The sequence below is a fragment of the Balaenoptera physalus genome (genome assembly GCF_965194825.1).
Source record: "Balaenoptera physalus genome assembly, chromosome: 3".
NCBI classification, from domain to species: domain Eukaryota; kingdom Metazoa; phylum Chordata; class Mammalia; order Artiodactyla; family Balaenopteridae; genus Balaenoptera; species Balaenoptera physalus.
The window spans coordinates 37,077,915-37,097,339 of NC_138890.1; the positions used below are offsets into that span (position 1 = coordinate 37,077,915).

The following is a 19,425-nucleotide window of genomic DNA, read 5'->3' on the forward strand; positions in this document are numbered from 1 at the left end:
CATAGAACCTAGGGTGAGACTGGGCCCTCCTTAAACACTTGCTGATGTATTGTCTGAGGGGACTTGGAGAGGCAGGAGGATCAAGAAGAGAGGAGATTCCGTGTGGCTGAAGGTGGCTGGAGGAAACAGGTCACAGCGAAGAGGGAGAAATAGCTGCCGTGGGAAGCAGAAGGGGCACACTGACTATGTAAGGAGACTGTGGTGTGATGTGGATAAGATGATCTTCCGGATCTCTTTTTACTGGACTACACATCAGCTAAGTTTCTAGAGTGGGCCTGGTGGGGTTACCAAATATGGCGAGATTAGAAACTGGGTTCTGGGTTAAGGAGGCCCAGTGACCCTCAGCCACACCTATCATACAGATTAATACTTCGTTAATTTCCTAAGGCTGCCATAACACCATACCACAAACTTGGTAACTTAAAACAACAGAAATGTGTTCCTTCACAGTTCTGGAGGCCAGAAGTCCAAAGTCCCACAGGGCCACACTTCCTCTAGGGGCTTGACGGAAAAATCTATTATTTGCTTCTTGCAGCTTCTGGTGGCTCTTGGCATTCCTTGACTTGTGGCTGCAACCTCTGTCACTGTGGTCACATTGCCTTCTCCTCTGTCTCAAATCTCCCTCTGCCTTTCTCTTATAAGGACACTTGTCATTAGATTTAGGGCCCATCTTCTTAAGCCAGGATGACCTCCTCATCATAAGATCCTGAAGTTAATGACATCTGCAAAGACCTTTTTCCAAACAAGGAAACACTTGTGGGTTCCAGGAATTGTGATAGAGACATATATTTTAGGGACTCACTATTCAGCCCACTACAAGTATCCTGGAGCTGAGAGAGGTTAGGTGACTTGCTGAAGATCTTGGCACTAGCAAACAAAGGAGCCCAATGTGGAAATGTGAGGACCAGAGATGGGAAGTGACTTACCCCAGATAGTATGGTAGATACCAGCGTCAAGTCTTCTTTCTACACCAGTCTTCAATGATTTTACCCAAAGATATGAGTAATAGGGGTATTTTCTGTAATACTTAGAAGACCTTTTTGTCTGGGTAACTGGGAAACTTTAAGGGAGATTTTTTTGCTATTGAGGTATCCAATCTGAGACTCAAATCTTTTTTTTTTATGAGGATAAGAAAAGATGGTTTGTAATAAGATAAAGGAATGGAATGGCCAGTGCAACCATGTCAGTGTTGAAATGCAAAGGGAGATGATTTCTGTATAACATGGCCTCCATCATTACCATCAGTGAGAAACATTTATCTGTTCATGCACTCATTTGTTTATTCATTTAACAAATATTGAGGACCTACCCTTTTGAGGCAGTGTGCTTAGGGCTAGGGAGGCAATAATGAACAAAATGAATGTGCTCCTTGTGTTTATGGAATTCAATACAATATAGGAGAGACAGACAACAACAGTAATAAAACAAAGGAGTGTTATTTTGAAATTTGAAAATTGCCGTGAATGAAATAGAGTACTGTGAGAAAGTCTATTGCTGATGATGCTACTTTAGGTAGAGGAATTAGAGAAGGTCTCTGTGAAATTTAGGTGAGATTCGGAGAAGCCCACTAGGCAAAGAGGCTAGAAAAGGCATTCCATTTCACACAATGCCCTAAGGGGCCAGTGAGCTTGCCACGTTCTTGGAAGTCACTTATGACCAGAACTTAGAGCTGGATGGGGAAGGTGAGTGGTATGAGATTGCAGAGGTGGGCAGGTGCCATTTTTCACTTTGTAGTCCAGAGAAAAGGTGTGAATAAAATTCAAAGTATAATGAAATGGAAGTGATTTCAGTGTGTGTGTGCAGGGGGAGGGATCTAATTTGCATTTTTCAAGATCTCTCTATGGAGGACAGATTGTGGGAGGGTAAGAGTGAAGCAAGAACCTTTTTGGAGTCTATAGTACTATTCTAGGCAGCAGATAGGGAAGATTTGAACTTGGGTAGTGACTGTGCTTATAGAAATGAAAGGATAGGTCTAAGATATCATTTGGAGGTGAACATTACAAGACTTGGTTGATGTACTAGATATTGGGCATCAGGAGAAAAAATAAATCAGGAGCCAATGGGTGTACGATGGTGCCACTTAGAGAGATAATGAAGAATTAAGAAGTAACAGAATGCTGGGGAGGGCAAGCCAAACCAGATTCTGGAGAGCTATTGTTGAGCCACATTAAGTTGGGAATCCTATGAAACATCTAAGTGAAGATATCAAGCCAGACATTGAATACATGAGTCTAGAGCTCAAGAGCATGGTCTAAGCTGGAGATACAATTTAAGAATCAAAAACCTATAGATGGTATCTAAAGTCATGGGAAAGGACAAGGTCACCCAGGGAGAGAAGAACAAGGTACTCTTGCAGGAAATGGATTGATATCTCACTTTGGCCTGATTTAAGCCTGAGTTCTGATCAGTTTTGTACTCTCCTTTTTCTAGTTTATAGATAAATTTCCCTCTGCTGCTCCGAGCCCTCTAGACCCTCAAAGTGCTAATGAATAAAACATAGCAATACGTACAAATGACTTAACATAGACAAATCAGGAAATGTGGACAGGGTGGAAAGTGCTTGGGCATGACTTGTAGTGCAATCCTTCACAAGAATAGAGTTTAACTCGCCACTTGGGGTTTCGATGAGTGTAACCATCACTTCCTCTCCTCCAGAACATTGCATGGGTTCACAAAGATGGGATTTGTCCTTGATGAGGTGTAATTACATGAAATACACTGAATTCTCTCCTGTGGGCAAATTCATGTTTACTATTTAACTGCCTCCTGCTTGCTTCATGAAGAAGGCCTGACACAGAACTATGCCCTACTTCCAACCCAGTTATAGTGGTAAAGACACAGATGCCAGCAGGTATAAGATAGTCAAAAGGTGGCTCTACAAAATTCAGTTCATCTGAAACCTCCCTTAACAATATTTGTTGAGATTAGATAGATTGAGAATTCCTTGAGTGAGCTGTTGCCTTTTCATGCTTGTATCCCTGGTTCCCAACATAGAGCCTGCCCCATAGTACAAGTCAGTCTAAATGGCTGGGAAATTAAGGGCCCCTCTCTGACCTCTCTTCCCACCATGGTCTCCATCATTCTTTATAGCCCACCACACAGCCTCCTTTAAATTTCTTAAATACACTAGGCTCATTCTGACCTCAGAGCCTTTGCACTTGCTGTTCCCTCTGTCTGGATCAATCTTTCCCCTGTCTTCATATGGCTGGCTCCTTTTTGGATGCAGATCTCAGCTCAAATGTCATCTTCCCTTAGAAGTCTTCTCTGACCACCCAGTCTAGAAGAGGCTCTGTTCATCTCTATCCCTACTTTATTATCCATGACCTGTACTACTTCCTCAAATGACTTAATCATTTATTTGTTTTTTATTTTGTTACCACCTCCCTCCACTCAAACAGAATCTCCTTGAGGATAAGGTCCTCATCTGTCTCATCCTCCTGTATCCCCAGGACTAAGACAGTCCTGGCATATAAAGACACTCACTCAATAAAAACTGGTTTAATGAATATAGGTAGCATTAGAGCTTTTGACTATATGTCAGTGGCTTCTTTTTTTTTGGTAAATGATTTTATTTTTATGTTTAATTCCATAATGCATTTAAAATTTATCTTTTGAGTGAACTTAATTAGAAATCTAGTATTCTATTTGTAATTTCTTTTTTAAAATATTACTATAATTTATTTATTCTATCCTTTCTTAAAAACTGTTTATTACAGTATAGTTGATTTACAATTTTGTATTAGTTTCAGGTGTACAGCAAAGTGAATCAGTTATACATATACATATATCTACTCTTTTTTAGATTACTTTCCTATATAGGTCATTACAGAGTATTGAGTAGAGTTCCCTGTGCTTTACAGTAGGTCCTTATTATTATCTATTTTATATATAGTAGTGTGTATATGTCAATCCCAATCTCCCAATTTATCCCTCCTATCAGATGCTCTTATTAAAGCTTTACCCTTACCTCATTATATCCTCATCAAAAACCCCTATGAGGGGGTAGTCATTATTTTTCAACATCACACAGCTGGTTGCTGCTGAAGCCAGAAATCAAAGCCAGGCCTGCCTAATATCTAAGCTCTTTTTCTTTCTAAGTCCTCTGCTTCGCAATACTTTGAGAAAATGGATGAACATTATGATAAAATAAGATGGTGGGAAATTTTTCAATCTTAAATGCCTTTCCTCTTAGCCAAAGTCATAGTCAATATAGTGCCATTCATTTATTTATTCATTCATTCGTTTAAGAAATATGTCCTGTGTATCTTTTCTACTCAACACACTGTACTTGGTGATAGGAATGTCCAGACAAAGGGGCTCAAAAGTAATGTTCAGCTCTCTTTTTCCATTTACCATTTCAAAAATAAGTAATGAGCACCTACTAGTCATTGTTTTAGTATCTATTCCAATGAATCAGTCTCCTTCCCAATTGTTGTGACTGCCTGTCCCTTAATGCCTGCCTCTCCACCTCCCCATCACCTACCGTTCTTGGTTCTACTTCTCTGTTGCAAGAGGTGTCCTCCATGTGGCAAAAAATACTGCCACAGTTGGCTCCAAGATTACATCATCCCAGCCCAGTAATGACAAATCAAAGAAGAGCCTCTCTCTCTTCCTGTTTCCTAAATTGTAAATCCTAGAAAAGACTTCGATTGGCTTAGGTTTGTATCATGTGACTTCTCTTGAACCAATCACTGTGGCCAAAGGAACACAGTAATCAGAAATGCAGGCCTGGATCTCTTGCCTCCCTCTGTGGTCAACAACCCCATCAGAATCACATGGTTCCCCAATAAAAATTAAAAAAAAAAAAAGAATCACATGGTTGGAGCAGCAGGAGAACAGTTGCCCAGAGGAGGGGAATGATGCAATATACATGAGACAATAGATGTTCACCCTCTTGACTCATCAACTGCCCATCAGATTCTCCGGAACAGGGATATTGTCTGTTTTGCTCACCACTATGTTCCCCATGCTGAAGACTGTTCCTAGGACACGTTAACTCCTCAAAACTGTCTATTGTGTTTATATGATGACTTAAAAGAATGACATTTTATTATTTGAAAAAATACCCCATGATTTTCATTATAACAAACTTCGCAACGGATAACTAAATATCACTTTTATACCACACCATTGTTGAGGACTGTTGATGTAGGGGGTGGGAATACTAATACTTAGGCTACGTAACTTACCAGGCTTCCCTGATGATTAAATGCTATTATCATTGCGAAAGCGTTTCAAAAAGTTTTAAACAACATACAAATATAAAGCATTTTGTTAATAGTCAGCTAGAAAATGAAGGCTCAGCGGAATTGTCTAAATAGGCTCTTAAAGGGGTATGGCGAAAAATGGGACTTTGTAAAGAAAGTTTCAAATGGCAAGAAATCCTTAGGCAGCAAAAGACAATTTTCTAAAATGATGGGTTTGAGAAGAATGAATCAGCAGTGAATGTCAGTGCAAAACATTATTTAGGAACTCTGGACAAACTTCTGATTAAAGATATTTTCCAGAGTGACTCCAGCAGAAATAATAAAATGCTAGGCTCGAACCTATTCACTTAGCTCTCCTAGCTAAGCAGAATGAGAGAGCCTGGCTCACACCCCCTATCAAGTACACTTGGCTGCTTTGAAGGCTTGGCATAAGTACGTTCAGTACTTTAGGTCTCATTATTTTATGCTAAGTGTCAGCCTCCTGCTAAAAGACAAGTGGAAAGGAAGGCAGACTGCTGTCCATAGGGACAGAGACCAGTTCTGTTCATCATGAGAACGAGCTAATGCACAGATAAACTGCTGTCATGAAAACCAAATGCAGCAGCTTAGAAGAGCAAGTTTGTGTATCCCTCCCAGCTTAAAAGTAGGCGAGCAGGCTAGGGCAGGTAGGCAGCTCCATGTGGTCACTGTGAGTCACAGGCTGGCCATTTGGTTCTGCCATCCTCCACATGTGGCTTCCATCTCTGGTTCCAAGGAAACTGCTGTACTGTTTTCCAGCCAACACGAAGAGGGTAGGAGGAAGAGTCCTGGCAAGCAGATTTATCCTTATGGAGATGACCCAGAATCTGAAAATAACACTCCAATTCATATTCCATTGGTCCTGACGTAGTCACATGGTCACACATAACCCCAAGGGAGACACAGCACTGAACTATTTAGTTGGATGGCAATGTACACAGACAACACTTAGGGCCAGGGAGGGTGGCTATTTCTAATAGGAAAAGAGGACTACGGATCCTGGGGGACAAGCTAGCAGTCTCTGCTGTGTCATGTGTATATTGAGTTCATGCTGTGTTTGAGACTTTCAACTGTGAATAAGACGATGGCCTGCATTCCGGAAGGCAAGAGACACTGTCACATGTAGCAATAACTCTCACATTACGTGGAGTGTGACAATTATTTCCATCTGAGTGGAACTTAGGAAAAATTCTTAGAGAAGGTAACATTTGAAATGGACCTTTCAGATTGGATAGGATTAGTGCAGACTGGAAATTAAAGTTAGGAAACAGGACTGAGAAGAGGGAAAGAAGGGCCTATAGGCAGTGTGGAGGGAAGAGCTGGCCTCCCAGCCAGAGTCATTTGCATAGCTGGAGCCTTTTGAGAACCATCCACCAATCACCAAAAAAAAAAAAAAAAATGAAGACGGATATTGTTGGGTCTCACTCCAAATCCATTCCCTCCTATCTCCTTAACGACAATTCTAACTTTTAGTTGAGCATATTGTCTGCCTCACACTTCTTTAGAGTTATATGTGATCATGTGACCAAGTTTTGGCCAAGGATATATGAGTGGAGCATTGTATGCCACTACTGAAAAGTGTTCTCAAAGAAATAGCTTTCCTTCACACTCCCTCCAGCCTGCTGCCTGGAATTCAGATGTGACGGCTAGAGCTCGGGTAATCAGGTCGCATCAGAAGAATGAGAACCAACCCTGGTAATAGCAGAACAGAAAGTTGGAATCTGACCACTTTTCTGATGACTCTATAAAAGCACCTTAGTGGGAAGCCCTGGACTGCCTACCCCCAGACTTCTTTAAAGCAAAAAATAAGACCTTAGGTGTTTAAGCCACTGTTATTTGGGGTTGAATGCTACATTCAGTCACACCAAGTCCTAACCAACTTTCAAACCCCACCTGGTGCTATATTAAACTTAACAACGGATGGGCGGTTAAACCAAAAGTCAGCTTATTAGTTTCCTGTTACTACCATAACACATTACCACAAACTTAGAGATGTAAAGCAACAGAACTTTATTTATTTATCTTGCAGTTCTATAAGTCAGAAGTCCAACATGGGTCTCACTAGGATAAATTCAATGTGACAGCAGAGCTGTGTTCCTTTCTGGAGACTGTAAGGGAAAATCCATCTCCTTTCTAATTGAGGTTGTTGGCTGAATTGAGTTCTTGCAGTTGTAGGACTGAGGACCCCCATTTCTTTGCTAGCTTTCAGCTAAGGACTATGCCCAGCTTTTAGAGGCTGCCCACATTCCTTGGCTCGTGGCCCACCATCCATCATCAAACCAGCAACAGTGGATCAAGTCCCCACATTTCAAATCTCATCTACCGCTCCTTGCGTCATTGCATATCTCTGGTCAACCTTTTTGCCTTCCTTTTCCACCTTTACAGATCCATGTGATTACATTGGGCCCACCCAGGTGATCCAGGATAATCTCTCTATCTTAAGGTCTGTAACCTTAATTCCATCTGCAAAGTTCCTTTTGCCATGTAATGTCATATATTCATAGGTTCCAGGGATTAGGGCATGAACACCTTTAGGAGGGTATTATTCTATCTACCACATTCAGAGAATATGAAGTTCCCTCAGCACCCTCCTTCTCCTGTCCATTTGAGATCTTGTTTCAGCTGTTCTCCTCGTTCACTGGTGTAATGACCCAAGGGGCAATTTGTCCTGGATGCTTGGGGTCCTTTATAGCCTTGACACAGTCAGGAGTCCCGGCCTCCTCTAATTCTCAGGAATAATGCAGTGTCTCTGCCTGATCTCAAGAAAAATTTGGGATGATACGTTAACTTGATACAAACATCTATGTTTGTAGGGCCAGGTTACAGGCCAAATTTGGTGAATGCTGGGAGTTTTCTCAGGTAGGTGTGGGGTTGGGACCAGGAGTAAAACTAGGTCTGTCTCTACCTTTCCTCAAAGCCAGAACCTGAAAGAGCCCGAGCGACTCTGGGAAAGGATTTAGGCCTGTTCACTGAGTTGCAAAGAGCAAGTTCTTTACAGACTCTTTCAGGTTAGATTTGAGGATACGGTTGGAAAATGGTTGTAACAAACCTAAGGCGAGAAGAGAATAGAGAGAAGAGAAAAGAAAAGAGGGAACAAATGCCCCTCAAAGAAAATGTGGAGATGGGGTACCATCCAAATTATCTAAGTGGAGCCGGGGAAGGTCACCTGATTGGTACTGTTCTCCTTAAAGAAGCGTTATGGCTTGATCTTTGTGCTTTCTGCCTTGTGCAATTTGGGGAACGTGCAGTTTGTGCAATTTGGAGAACTTCAGTGTGAGGTCACTGGAATGTAAACTCCAGGAGGACAAGGACCTTGTCTGTCATGCTTTCTTTAGTCCCAGCTTTCAGAGTACTCTTCTGCACAGAGTACTAACACACATGTATTTCCATGAATCAGTGAATTAATGCATTACTGATCGATTGAGTGAGTAATTGGTGGGAATCCAAGTCCTTCTTTAGTCATTTTCCCACTGGGCAGTGCAGTTTCGTGCTTAAAACCTTATGCTCTGAAGTCACACATGGCTCCTGGTCCCACCTCTGCCGTTTATCCCACCAGTGTGTTCCCTGGGAATTTACCTGAGTCTGTTTCCTGTCTGTAGCATGTAACCAAAAAATTACTACTTCGTGAGGTCTCATTGAGGTCATAGATAAAAACTGCGTAGCATAGTTCTCAGTAGTCAGTGAGTATTAGTTCTTAATGTTAGTCTGAGCCCTCTGCTTAGACCAAAGTGGTCTCCCCTTGATCGTCAGACTTAATCTCCAGCCTACATGCCTTTGCTTGTATCAATTATCTTGTCTCTCTAGCATGTTGTGCACAATGTCTGGCATATAATATAGAAACCTAAAACACTTGGATGGATGGATGGATGGATGGATGGATGGATGGAAGGAAGGAAGGAAGGAAGGAAGGAAGGAAGGAAGGAAGGAAGGAAGGAAGGAAGGAAGGAAAATTAACTTATAGTCTCTGGCAGCTCCATAGGAATTTATTATCTTCATACTCACCCGGGTCAGCCCAGTGCCTTACCTACAGTAAGGGCTCACTAAATGTTGGTTGGAAGGGGATAAAAGGAAAGAAAAATCAGAGAAAGTGAAAATCAAGACCAATGCCCACCTGGATTCATTCTTCTTTCAGGGTGTCCTGTTGAAAGACATTGTTGAGAAGAGAAGCAGGGAGTCGACAGCAACTCTCTGAACTCTATCCCAGGGCCTTTTTAGAACAGGAAAGTTAATTATGGAACCAGATTAACAGTTTCTTTTTTGATATAGTCAAAGTAAAACCAGCAGGATGCAATTTAGCTCTTCCCCACTTTCCAAATAGCAGCAAATTTTCATACAAAACAAAGAGGCACTTGAATTGCAAATTACTTAGAGAATCAGCCAGCAACCCCAATGGAAGAATATTTCTGCTACTTTCAAAACCCGGCTGTTGCCCTTTCAGGATTAACCATGTAGTGGGACCACAAAGGCTTGGGCGTCTTGCTGTTTCAACTCTGGGCCAAGTGGGAGGAGGTGACCCATTAAGGTTTGCTGGAATGCTGCAGCATGGTGTCTGCTCAGAACATTTTTTCTTTTCTCTGAGTCATCTCTAACTCTTAGATCGCTAATCTCCACTCACAGAATTGGGGCTGATGGGTCCCTAGAGGTCATCTCAATCAAAGGTGGCAAGAGCAAATGCCTATGAGGGCAGACAGGGACATAAACGCACAGATCAGGTGGTGAGGGTGTGTGTGTGTGTGCCCACTGGGAAGTAGGTGAGGACTGGGGTGAACTCAGAGCCCCCATCTACCCATCATGGTCATTCAGGGATGCTGGCCCGTTGTTGATCATTGCTAGATAGTTCTGAGAAGTCTGTCATCTGGATAATCTGGATTCTTACTTGAAATATCCTTCTTTTTAGCTGTTGGCATATAATTAATGAAAGAAGAAAATACCATCTATTGGCTTGATATGGCTTGTGGGCCACCAGCTTAAAACTTCTGATCTAGCTCAACTTCCTTTATTGATAGATGAAGAAACTGAGGTAGAGAGAAGGAAATCATTCATGAACGGTCACAGAATGACAGAATCTTCAGACTTCTCATCAAGTGCCTAGTTGATTACACCACACAGTCTCCCTCAAATCCCTGTCCCCTACAAGACACAGGGCAGCTTCGTTTTACAAGAGTATTTATAAAACTTTTTTTTCTGATTTAAATTTTTGGCAGAGGATTTGGAAGGTCCAAATGCAAGGATACATAGAAATCCAAGGAAACATAAAATAAAATCACACGCTGCTGCCACTGTGCTTTTGTTCCTGGAGAGACTGGAGCCTAGGGTGGGAACCTGGCTAGAAACAGGCTACTTCCAGACACGGCCACTGGAGGGCAAGGTGGCATCTCAGTTGGGTTAGTGCCAATAGGTGTAGGAAAGTCAAGGCAGGGGTTGAAAATGCATGTGTTCATAGCGGCCAGGCAGGTGGCAGGAATGAGTTTAAAAAAAAAGCCAGATGGATAATACGGTGAAGAAAGAAAATATATCTAAAGGACCCAGACACTTGGATTCAGTCCATGTCACTGTGTGGGGATACATGTAGTGTTGACAGTCCTTTTGATTTTTTTCAAGTGAAGCATAAAATCTAAGTTTTGATGTAACATTTTTCAATCTTTAAATGTAGCTCAATTTAAAAAAAAAAAGTGAGTTAGAACACACAAAGGAGCAGGATTTGGGTTGTGGCCTTCCTCTTTGTGCCCTCTGCTTAGTGACTCACTGTAAGTGGACCAGTCACTGGGCAAGTCAGTCAACTGGGTGGAGAGTTTGTTTGTGATCAGTCCGGTCACAGACCAGCAGACACGAGGGCACGGAGATGACAGGGTCAGGACGACGAGACAGGCAGCAGAGAAGATCTGTAGACTTAGGGCAGCTGTCACCTGGGGAAAGAGGGCTTCCACCAGAGCCACCCTGCAGCCTGGGCAGATCCTTGGGGGGAGATGATCTTCTGTGCAAATCTAAGGCACCTCCTGTGGCCTTTTGTAGTGTAGGTGTGGGTGTGTGTGCACACGCGTAACAATCTTTACTTTGCTAATCTCCCTTGGTAATCCAGTGGAAGACTCCTTCATTTTCTCTAAACCAGAAATATTTGAAGTCAGTTAAGATAGCAGTGGGTGTGTCGATTCCTTCCACTTCGCTGCAATGAATCGCTGAATGAGTAAGCAGCAGACTAGCGTGGCAGGAGCCCTTGAGCAGAGGTCTTGGACCTCCCACCCTAACCTTTCTCTGAGCCTCCACTTCATACTTTGTAAGGTGGGATTTATGATACCTGCCCTCCTTCTCTGTTTTAGTGAGGGTTTTCGATTGGAAGAGACAGAAAGCCCAACTGGCTTAAGCAAAAACGGATTATGCACTGGTTCACGCGACTGGAAAGTTCAAGCATTTCGATCATAAGTAGATGCTAGTGCCCAAATAACACCAAGGCTCGGCACCTCTTACTCTAAACTGCAGTTGTGATTTCCCACGTTGCTGCCAGCGGCTTCAGTTGTGCGTCCTCACCATCCTCAGTGCAATAGAAAGAGAGCTTCTCTTCCCCTATATTTTCAACACGAGTGTCAGGACTGACGTGAATTGGCCTCAGTCGGGTCCTATGCCCATCCCTGAACCAGTGAGTGTGACAAAGAAGATGGAATGCACTGAGTGGCTGGACCAATACGCATTTCTCAGAGCAATTAGGCATTTAACTAGAGTTTATGGAAACAGGATGTGCACCCTGGAGGATAACAGTTTATTCCTCTCTGGTGGAATAAACTGTTCCTAGTGAAACAACTTGCTGGGAAAACGTCCAGCCTGATCCATGAAGTTTAAAGCTGGAGCCATCCAGTAGGAGAGAAAAGGGCCAAACACTTGATGACTGGATGATGCCAAAATGAGATTGTATATATTATATTGATTTTCTCTCCTGCATCTTGCAGGCTTGCTTTGACAGGAGGATCAGGACCGGTGACGCTTGTTTCAGCGAAAGCGGGAGTGTGAATAGTGAGTAGTTTTTCCTATTTGTTTGTTATACAACGTGAACTCCTTTCTGGTACCAAGATGAGCTTTATTAAACTACCATTCCTCCCTCCAACCAATTTAAACAAATATCCACTGGCCTCATTAGTAAATCAGATGCCAAGTATATGGCTTAACTTTTCCCTATTATATATATGTTCCCCAGAGCAACATAGGAACTCTCAAGGTGCAGATCACTTAAGATATATTCTTGGCTACAAGTAACAGGAAACACAGACTCAAGATGGCTTAAGTAATAAGAAAACGATTATTAGCTGTCATAACAAGATGTCCTAAAGTAGGATAGGTCCATAGTTGGTTAACTGAGTGGTTCAAAAATGTCACCATGATGTGGGTTCTAACATCTTCAGTGGACTGTCTCTTTCATTTATTTTTTTATCAGCTTTTCCAGCAGTCCCCCAGCAGGTTTTCACTCACATTCATTGGCCAGAACTGTGTCACATACCCTTGCTTAAATCAATCCCTGGCAAAGCAAGCTGTGACCACCATGACTGGCTTAGACCAATCATTAATCTCTTCTTGGGGCTAGGGGTGGGATCCACATCCTCTGAAGCACGTGGTCACATAGAGGCAAGTGAATATCTGAACAAAATTAAAGTCTTGTTTAAAAGGAGAAAGAATGAATGTTTATTGTAAAGGCTATAAGGTGATACTGTGCACATTTCAGATGAAAACTTGTACAGGTACCTAAGTTCCAAGACATCATATACTCCATCACTGAAGAAAAAGCAGGCCCCCAGCCTTGGCTAACCTTCCCCCAAGTCATGGATAAAATTGAAGAAATATTTAGAAATACTTTTGACTCTGGATATAAAACCCAAGGCATTATCATTGTACCATATGCAGACTGTTTCTCCAATTTGCATAATTATAAACTCCCCCTCAAAGAGTAAACATCGCTGCCAACTTAACAAAAAACAAACTACAAAGCAGTATTAAATATGCATTGCTAATTTGACTTTTTAATTTGTCTGAGATCTCACAGAGGCGTGCACAACTCTGTAGATACCGTGTGCTTAATAAAACCTTCCACCTGCCTAAAAGAATTCAACAGGAAAAACAAAGCTAAAACCCAATTTTTTTTAGCTAAAGAATTTGAGTTGACGCCTGAAAATTACCAGTAGGAGTTCATCCTATTAAACTGGCTCTCAAATTCATTATTCTGTGCATTGACTACCATCGTTCATGTCTAGGCAATTGCTCTGTGCAGCCATAGGAAGATAACATTCCCTCAGATGTCTTCATTGGGTTTTGAGTCACCTGTGAGCTGTGTGTGGTCTTAAATTTGAATATTTATAGGAAGTGATTGAAGAGGTGCAGAAAGACTTTCTTGCCCCCGACTCTCTCTCTTATTGATCTGCCTAAAATGTCCACACCAGTCCCTGTCTTGGGCCTTGAAGTTCTCAGCTGCAGTACAAATATGCTACCTGGCCAAGATGGAATATTAAGCTATTCTTATACACCTCAATTTAAGTTTATCCCTTAGCACCAGTGTTGACTGAGACACAGGATACCAATGTGTTTATGCATAGAGAAAAGTCCTCCTGGACCTATAGTAAAAATTATATATATATGTGTATATATATATATATATATACACATATATATATGTGTATTTATATGTAATGGAGATGCATATTACATTTAAACACACAACACACATACACACAATGTTACATAAATGAGTTACTTTTATACAAGCTATTCTATGACCTGCTTTTTAAGCTCAGCAATACATTATAGACATCTTTCCATTGCATCGTGTATGTGTGTATACACATCATTTTTTACCATTGATTAATATTGCATTTCAGGAATAAAAGGTAAGTTATTTACTCAATCCCCTTTTAAAAGATATCTGTCATTACTAGTTAATATTTTTACTGTTTTAAACTATACCAAATATTCACGTGCACAGAGGTTTTTCTCCGCACTTATGGTTATGTCTTTGGTCAAGATTCTAGAAGGGTGATCACTGTGTCAGTGAGAGACCCGCGGCTGTGTAAGGGCAGAGCCATAAAAGACTAGAATCTCGACACAACCCTGTGCCAGCAGAGCATGGGCCCTTGGGGGGCTCTGGATATGCCTGTGCTTTGGGCTCCTGCACGAGGGAGAGGTTAAATGACAGGAAGAAGAAAATGGGGGCAAATTGCACCAAATGTGAACTTTGCTAAACGCCACATTTTTATCTTGTCCTACTACAGAACAGTAAGGGAATTACTGTTATTATAGGCGATTATATTTATTTTTGTGTTTATTTGAGTAATGGCCTGTCTGTCCTTTGTCTAGACTGTAAACTCCCTATGAGTAGGAGCCAGGTCTGGTTTTCTTTTGTTGTCCACGAATACATACCAAATACCCAACATATTTACATTGCTGTGTGGATGTAATTTTGGGGTGAAAGGGTGAACGAATCATATAGAAAATATTTCATGATGGAAAGAAAGAAGTTCCTAAAGAGTGAAGTGTCTAGAGAATCTATGCTCTTCTTAATCATCTCACCCAGCTCTCACTATCACTTGTTTATTATAATCTACATCCCAAAACAATGGAAACACTATACAGCTCCAGGTGGTACTCCAGGATCTTAGGGCAAAAGACAATTCTGCCTCAGGAAGTATTGTATAAGGGACAGCTTGTACTAAATGACCTCAGGGGTCAACCTATTTTTATGACCAGCATTTGATTTATTTTTACCTTTCTTTTTCTAAACAAGATGAGGTTTGGTGAGATTATGAAAACCAAAGAAGTGATGGACTCAAAGATGTGACTTTATATGAAATTCTATCCCATCGCAAAATGAATGAGTTCTGTCATGTTGTACCAGTTTGATTTGCTCCAAAACACACAAAACACGCAAGAAAGATGAGATATTTTTCTCTTTCCATAACTGATATTTATTTGCTTTTTCTATTTTCAAAAATGTTTCATGTCATTCAGGGCTTTATCTAAGTTTCTTGAGTTTTTGTCATCCTTCCCAGAGCAGCAAGGGTGGTTTTCCTGTTGCCTAACTCACTTAATGTCTGTGTGCCCAGCAAAAGAGCTAGCTGAACAGAGACACCCTACACCCATCGCCAACTGACAACTCCATTGGCTCCTGTGCTTACAGTATCAACATCAGTTCTCCAGGAAGCTATCAGTTGCTCAGATGAAACTTATTGGCCAACTCTGATCTGGTCAATACTTCTGATCTCTTCGTTCTTCCTCATGTATAATATTCCTTTAATGGAAAACCAAGTCTAGAAATCCTTCAACTATCTCCAAGGAGGAAGAGAGATTGCTATTTGGCTGTTCACAGTGAAGTTTGGAGACCAACAGAATTAGCCTCACCTGGTCTCTTCTTAGAAATGCAGAATCCCAGGTTCCACCCCAGACCTAGTGAGTAATAATATACATTTTCTCAAGACCCTCATGTACTTTGGTGTGCACATAACAGATCTAAAAGACAATTTTTTGTAGTCATTCTCCCTGATACCTTCTGTTTCCAAAATCTCTCCCACAAAATGAATGTGTGTTTTAACCCACAAAATGGAGCACATGTGAAGTAGAGTATTATTAAAAGTGCATTATTTCCATAGCTCATACTATTATCAAGTTAGGCAGAAAAACAAAAACAAACTTTCATAATCATCTGAAGGACACTTTCTATATTTAAAAACAATTATTTACTCCTTAGAGCATTTCATTATTTTTCAAAACAATTTGCCCTCTATTCTCTCATTTTTTCAAAATGGCAGCCCTACAATAAGACCAAATCATGGCAAAAATGAGAGATAGGATAAGGTGATCTTTGGTGCTCCAAGGTCCTCCTTCTGAGCTTATCTCCTCTGTTCTTTTAAGATTTCAGGTACTATCAGCTTCTCTTCAACCCTTCCCTCAGGAAAAATCTATTCTTGGGACAACATATGATGCCAGCCATTTTATATTTTATGTACGTTTATAGAGTCATTCTGATAATTTTTAGTCATCTCTCTCATGATGAAAGAAAGACTTGGTTTTCCATTAAAGGAATATAACATAAGAGGAAGCGTGAAGAGGTAAGAAGTATTAATCAGATCAGAGTTGGCCAAAAGTTTCATCTGAGCAATTGATAGCTTCCTGGAGATCTGTGTTAAGAAGGATTCTGAGGCTATATCTGGGTTCACCAGGAAAAAATATTTTGTGATGTCTGCTGTGGGTGTGGGATAAAGCCATACATCGGCCATATAATGTTCCCTACCAACATTTACTAAATCTTTGTATGTCATACATTGTCAAGCTACTCACATGCTGTCTTAGTTATCTATTGCTAAATTACAAATTACCCCAAAATGTAATGGCTTAAAAGAATAATGTTTATTATCTCACAGTTTCTGTGCATCAGGAGTCTTTGAGCAGATTTCATGAGTTCTCTGTCTCAGGGTTTCCCACAGGGACACAATAAAGATATCAGCCTGGGCTGCAGTCTTACTCAAAGGCTTGAATGGGAAGGATCCATTGACCAGCTCACGTGGTAGCATTGCGTTCTTTGAGGACTGTTGCACTAGGGTCTCAGTTCCTCACCAGCTATTGTCCAGAGACTGCCCTCAGTGCCTTGACAGATTGCCCACTCCACAGGGCAAGGATGCAAGAAGAGTGAGAGAGGATGTCAGCAAGAGGAAAGTCACAGTCTTTTGCACCTAGTTATAGAAGTGTTGTCCAATCACCTTTGCCTATTGTATTCATTAAATGTAAGTCATTATGTCCACTCAAGGGGAGGGGATTACACAGGGCATGAATACTAGAAGGTGGGAATCATTCAGAGCCACCTTACAAGCAGGCTGCCATACATAGTTTATTGCATTGAATATTCACCATGACCTCTTAAGATAGGTACTATTATTATCCCATTTTTACAAGTGAGGAAGCAAGCATAGAAAGGCAGTCATTTATTCAGAGGACATAGCTAATAACGGACAGAGCTGGGATTTTGACTGAGGTCCATTGGCTTTAAAACTGATGTTCTTGTCACTGTGCCCTTTGCTATCTCTAGAATTACACTATAGAGTGGTCTCAAAATATTTTGACCATGAACCCCTACTAGCAAACACTTTCAGAATACACCTTCACTATATGCATATGTGTTTATAAAGTGCATCTTAATCTGTAATTAAATTTGAGTTAAGCTTACTTCAGAAAGTGATTATGAATAGAAATTCTTTTATCCACACTACAGTGGATTGCCTTGCCTTCCCCTGGGGTCTCTCCCGCATTGGAGACTACCGAGCTAACCCCCTTCCGGCTGCAGGATCCTGCGATCCCTGGCTCCCTGGTGGACATCAAGTGGGCTGACTGGAGATACAGTTGAAAGCTTCTGCTGCTCAAGCACCAAAAACAGGGAGAAACTGGCTGGCAGCCTCCTCCTCCTCCTCCCATGATGAGTGTTAGGGAGAATAGTGAATGAGGAGTTTGGACAACTGCTTCCTCTCACTTGGTGTCATCAAGTCAGTTAAGGAAGGATATTGCAGGATTGGAGCAGCTTTCTCCCAGCCTCGGAGCCCTGGGGCTTCACTGCAGGGGGGAAATAAATGCCTTTAAATCTGCCTCCTAATCAAGTTTGAAGGATAGAGAAAAGTTCAGATGCAGTTTCCAAGTGAGGCTCTAAATTTTATTTATTATTTATTAATTGCATAATATTTATTATTGCATAAAAATTGTGTTTATGTTTATTTTAAATAGGTAATTCATGCACATGGTAAAAACATGTTTAATGCATTTTGGATATTTAGCAAAAATTAAGCTTTCTGCAGAGCCTTCATTCAACTTCTCTGCTCTCCTCTCCTTAAACAACCACTTTGTGTGAGTGTTTCCTTCCAGTAAGAGTCTCTATCTATTCAAATATGGATGCACCTTGTTTTTTTTGTAACCCTATCGGTATACACACTGATCTACACCTTGGTGTTTCTTCAGTTATTGTTTCTTTCTTTTTTTTTTTTTTAATTAATTAATTAATTAAATTTATTTTTGGCTGTGTTGGGTCTTCGTTTCTGTGCGAGGGCTTTCTCTAGTTGTGGCAAGTGGGGGCCACTCTTCATCGCGGTGCACGGGCCTCTCACTATCGCGGCCTCTCTTGTTGCGGAGCACAGGCTCCAGACGCGCAGGCTCAGTACTTGTGGCTCACGGGCCTAGTTGCTCCGCGGCATGTGGGATCTTCCCAGACCAGGGCTCGAACCCGTGTTCCCTGCATTGGCAGGCAGATTCTCAACCACTGCGCCACCAGGGAAGCCCAGTTATTGTTTCTTGGAGATGGTGTTACATTAGTGCACACAATGCTTTCTTATTCTTCTTAATGGGCACATAACATTTTGTAGTATGAATGAATCAAAATTTATGTAATCAGTCTCCTATAGATGGATACTTAGGTTGGTTCCAATCTTTTGCTCTTATAAAAAAAAGCTGTGATAGATACAGTGTTTAGAGAATTGCTTTGGAAAGCGTTTGGCTTTTAATGTTGGTGTCTAATAGCTTTTTCTGACCACTTAAAAACCATGAAGTCATTGTTTGAGCCAGGTTGGATATCAGGGACATATAACCACCTTCCGGATTCTTCCAATGTATTTCTCTGAATTGTAGTGTTCCCCTTGCTCCAGTACTTAGTGCCTTAGTGAATAAGCCCACAATGCTGCTCAGAGAAAAGTCTTATGTGGCTTTCCTGGAAGAGTAGAGAAACTAAGGCTCCACCTTCCATCTCTGGATTTCCCAATGCAGTCCTGGGAAACAAGCATAAGAACTTTGCTCCAGACTAGCTAACAGGATTTATCCAGGGAGATACGAGTGGTCTTGACCAGTGGCAGGACGGTGTGGTAGGAGAGCCCCAGTTCTGAGGTCAGTGCGCTTGGACTGCGTCAGTGGTTGCCCAAGTCAAGCTACTGCTGGGTCACAGCCTTCTTGGGGAAATTCCTGGGTGTAACTGAAACCAACTCCCCCTTCCCTATACGTGGAGGGCAGGGAGAAATTGAAGAAAAAGGCAGCCGACTCCAGATTGGTAGGTGGCTGTCTAAATAAGCAAGGGAATTTACTTACGAGGTTTGTCTTGGGTGGTCACAAAACAAATGGATTTCCTCACCCACCTGCCAAATCTGGAGTTTATATAGAGGCCTTATCTGGGTTCAATTACATGCACAGTCCAAATGATCTCAGC

General features: G+C 41.5%; 1 protein-coding gene across 1 annotated transcript in view; it reads left to right on the forward strand.

Annotated features, from left to right (window-relative positions):
- The window catches only part of LOC309658165 (phospholipid-transporting ATPase VB-like), a 230,269-nt gene that overhangs the window by 66,910 nt on the left and 143,934 nt on the right, over positions 1-19,425 (forward strand). Inside the window, 1 exon segment of the mRNA XM_082456473.1 lies at positions 12,167-12,230. Within this exon segment, the coding sequence (XP_082312599.1) occupies positions 12,167-12,230 (64 nt within the window).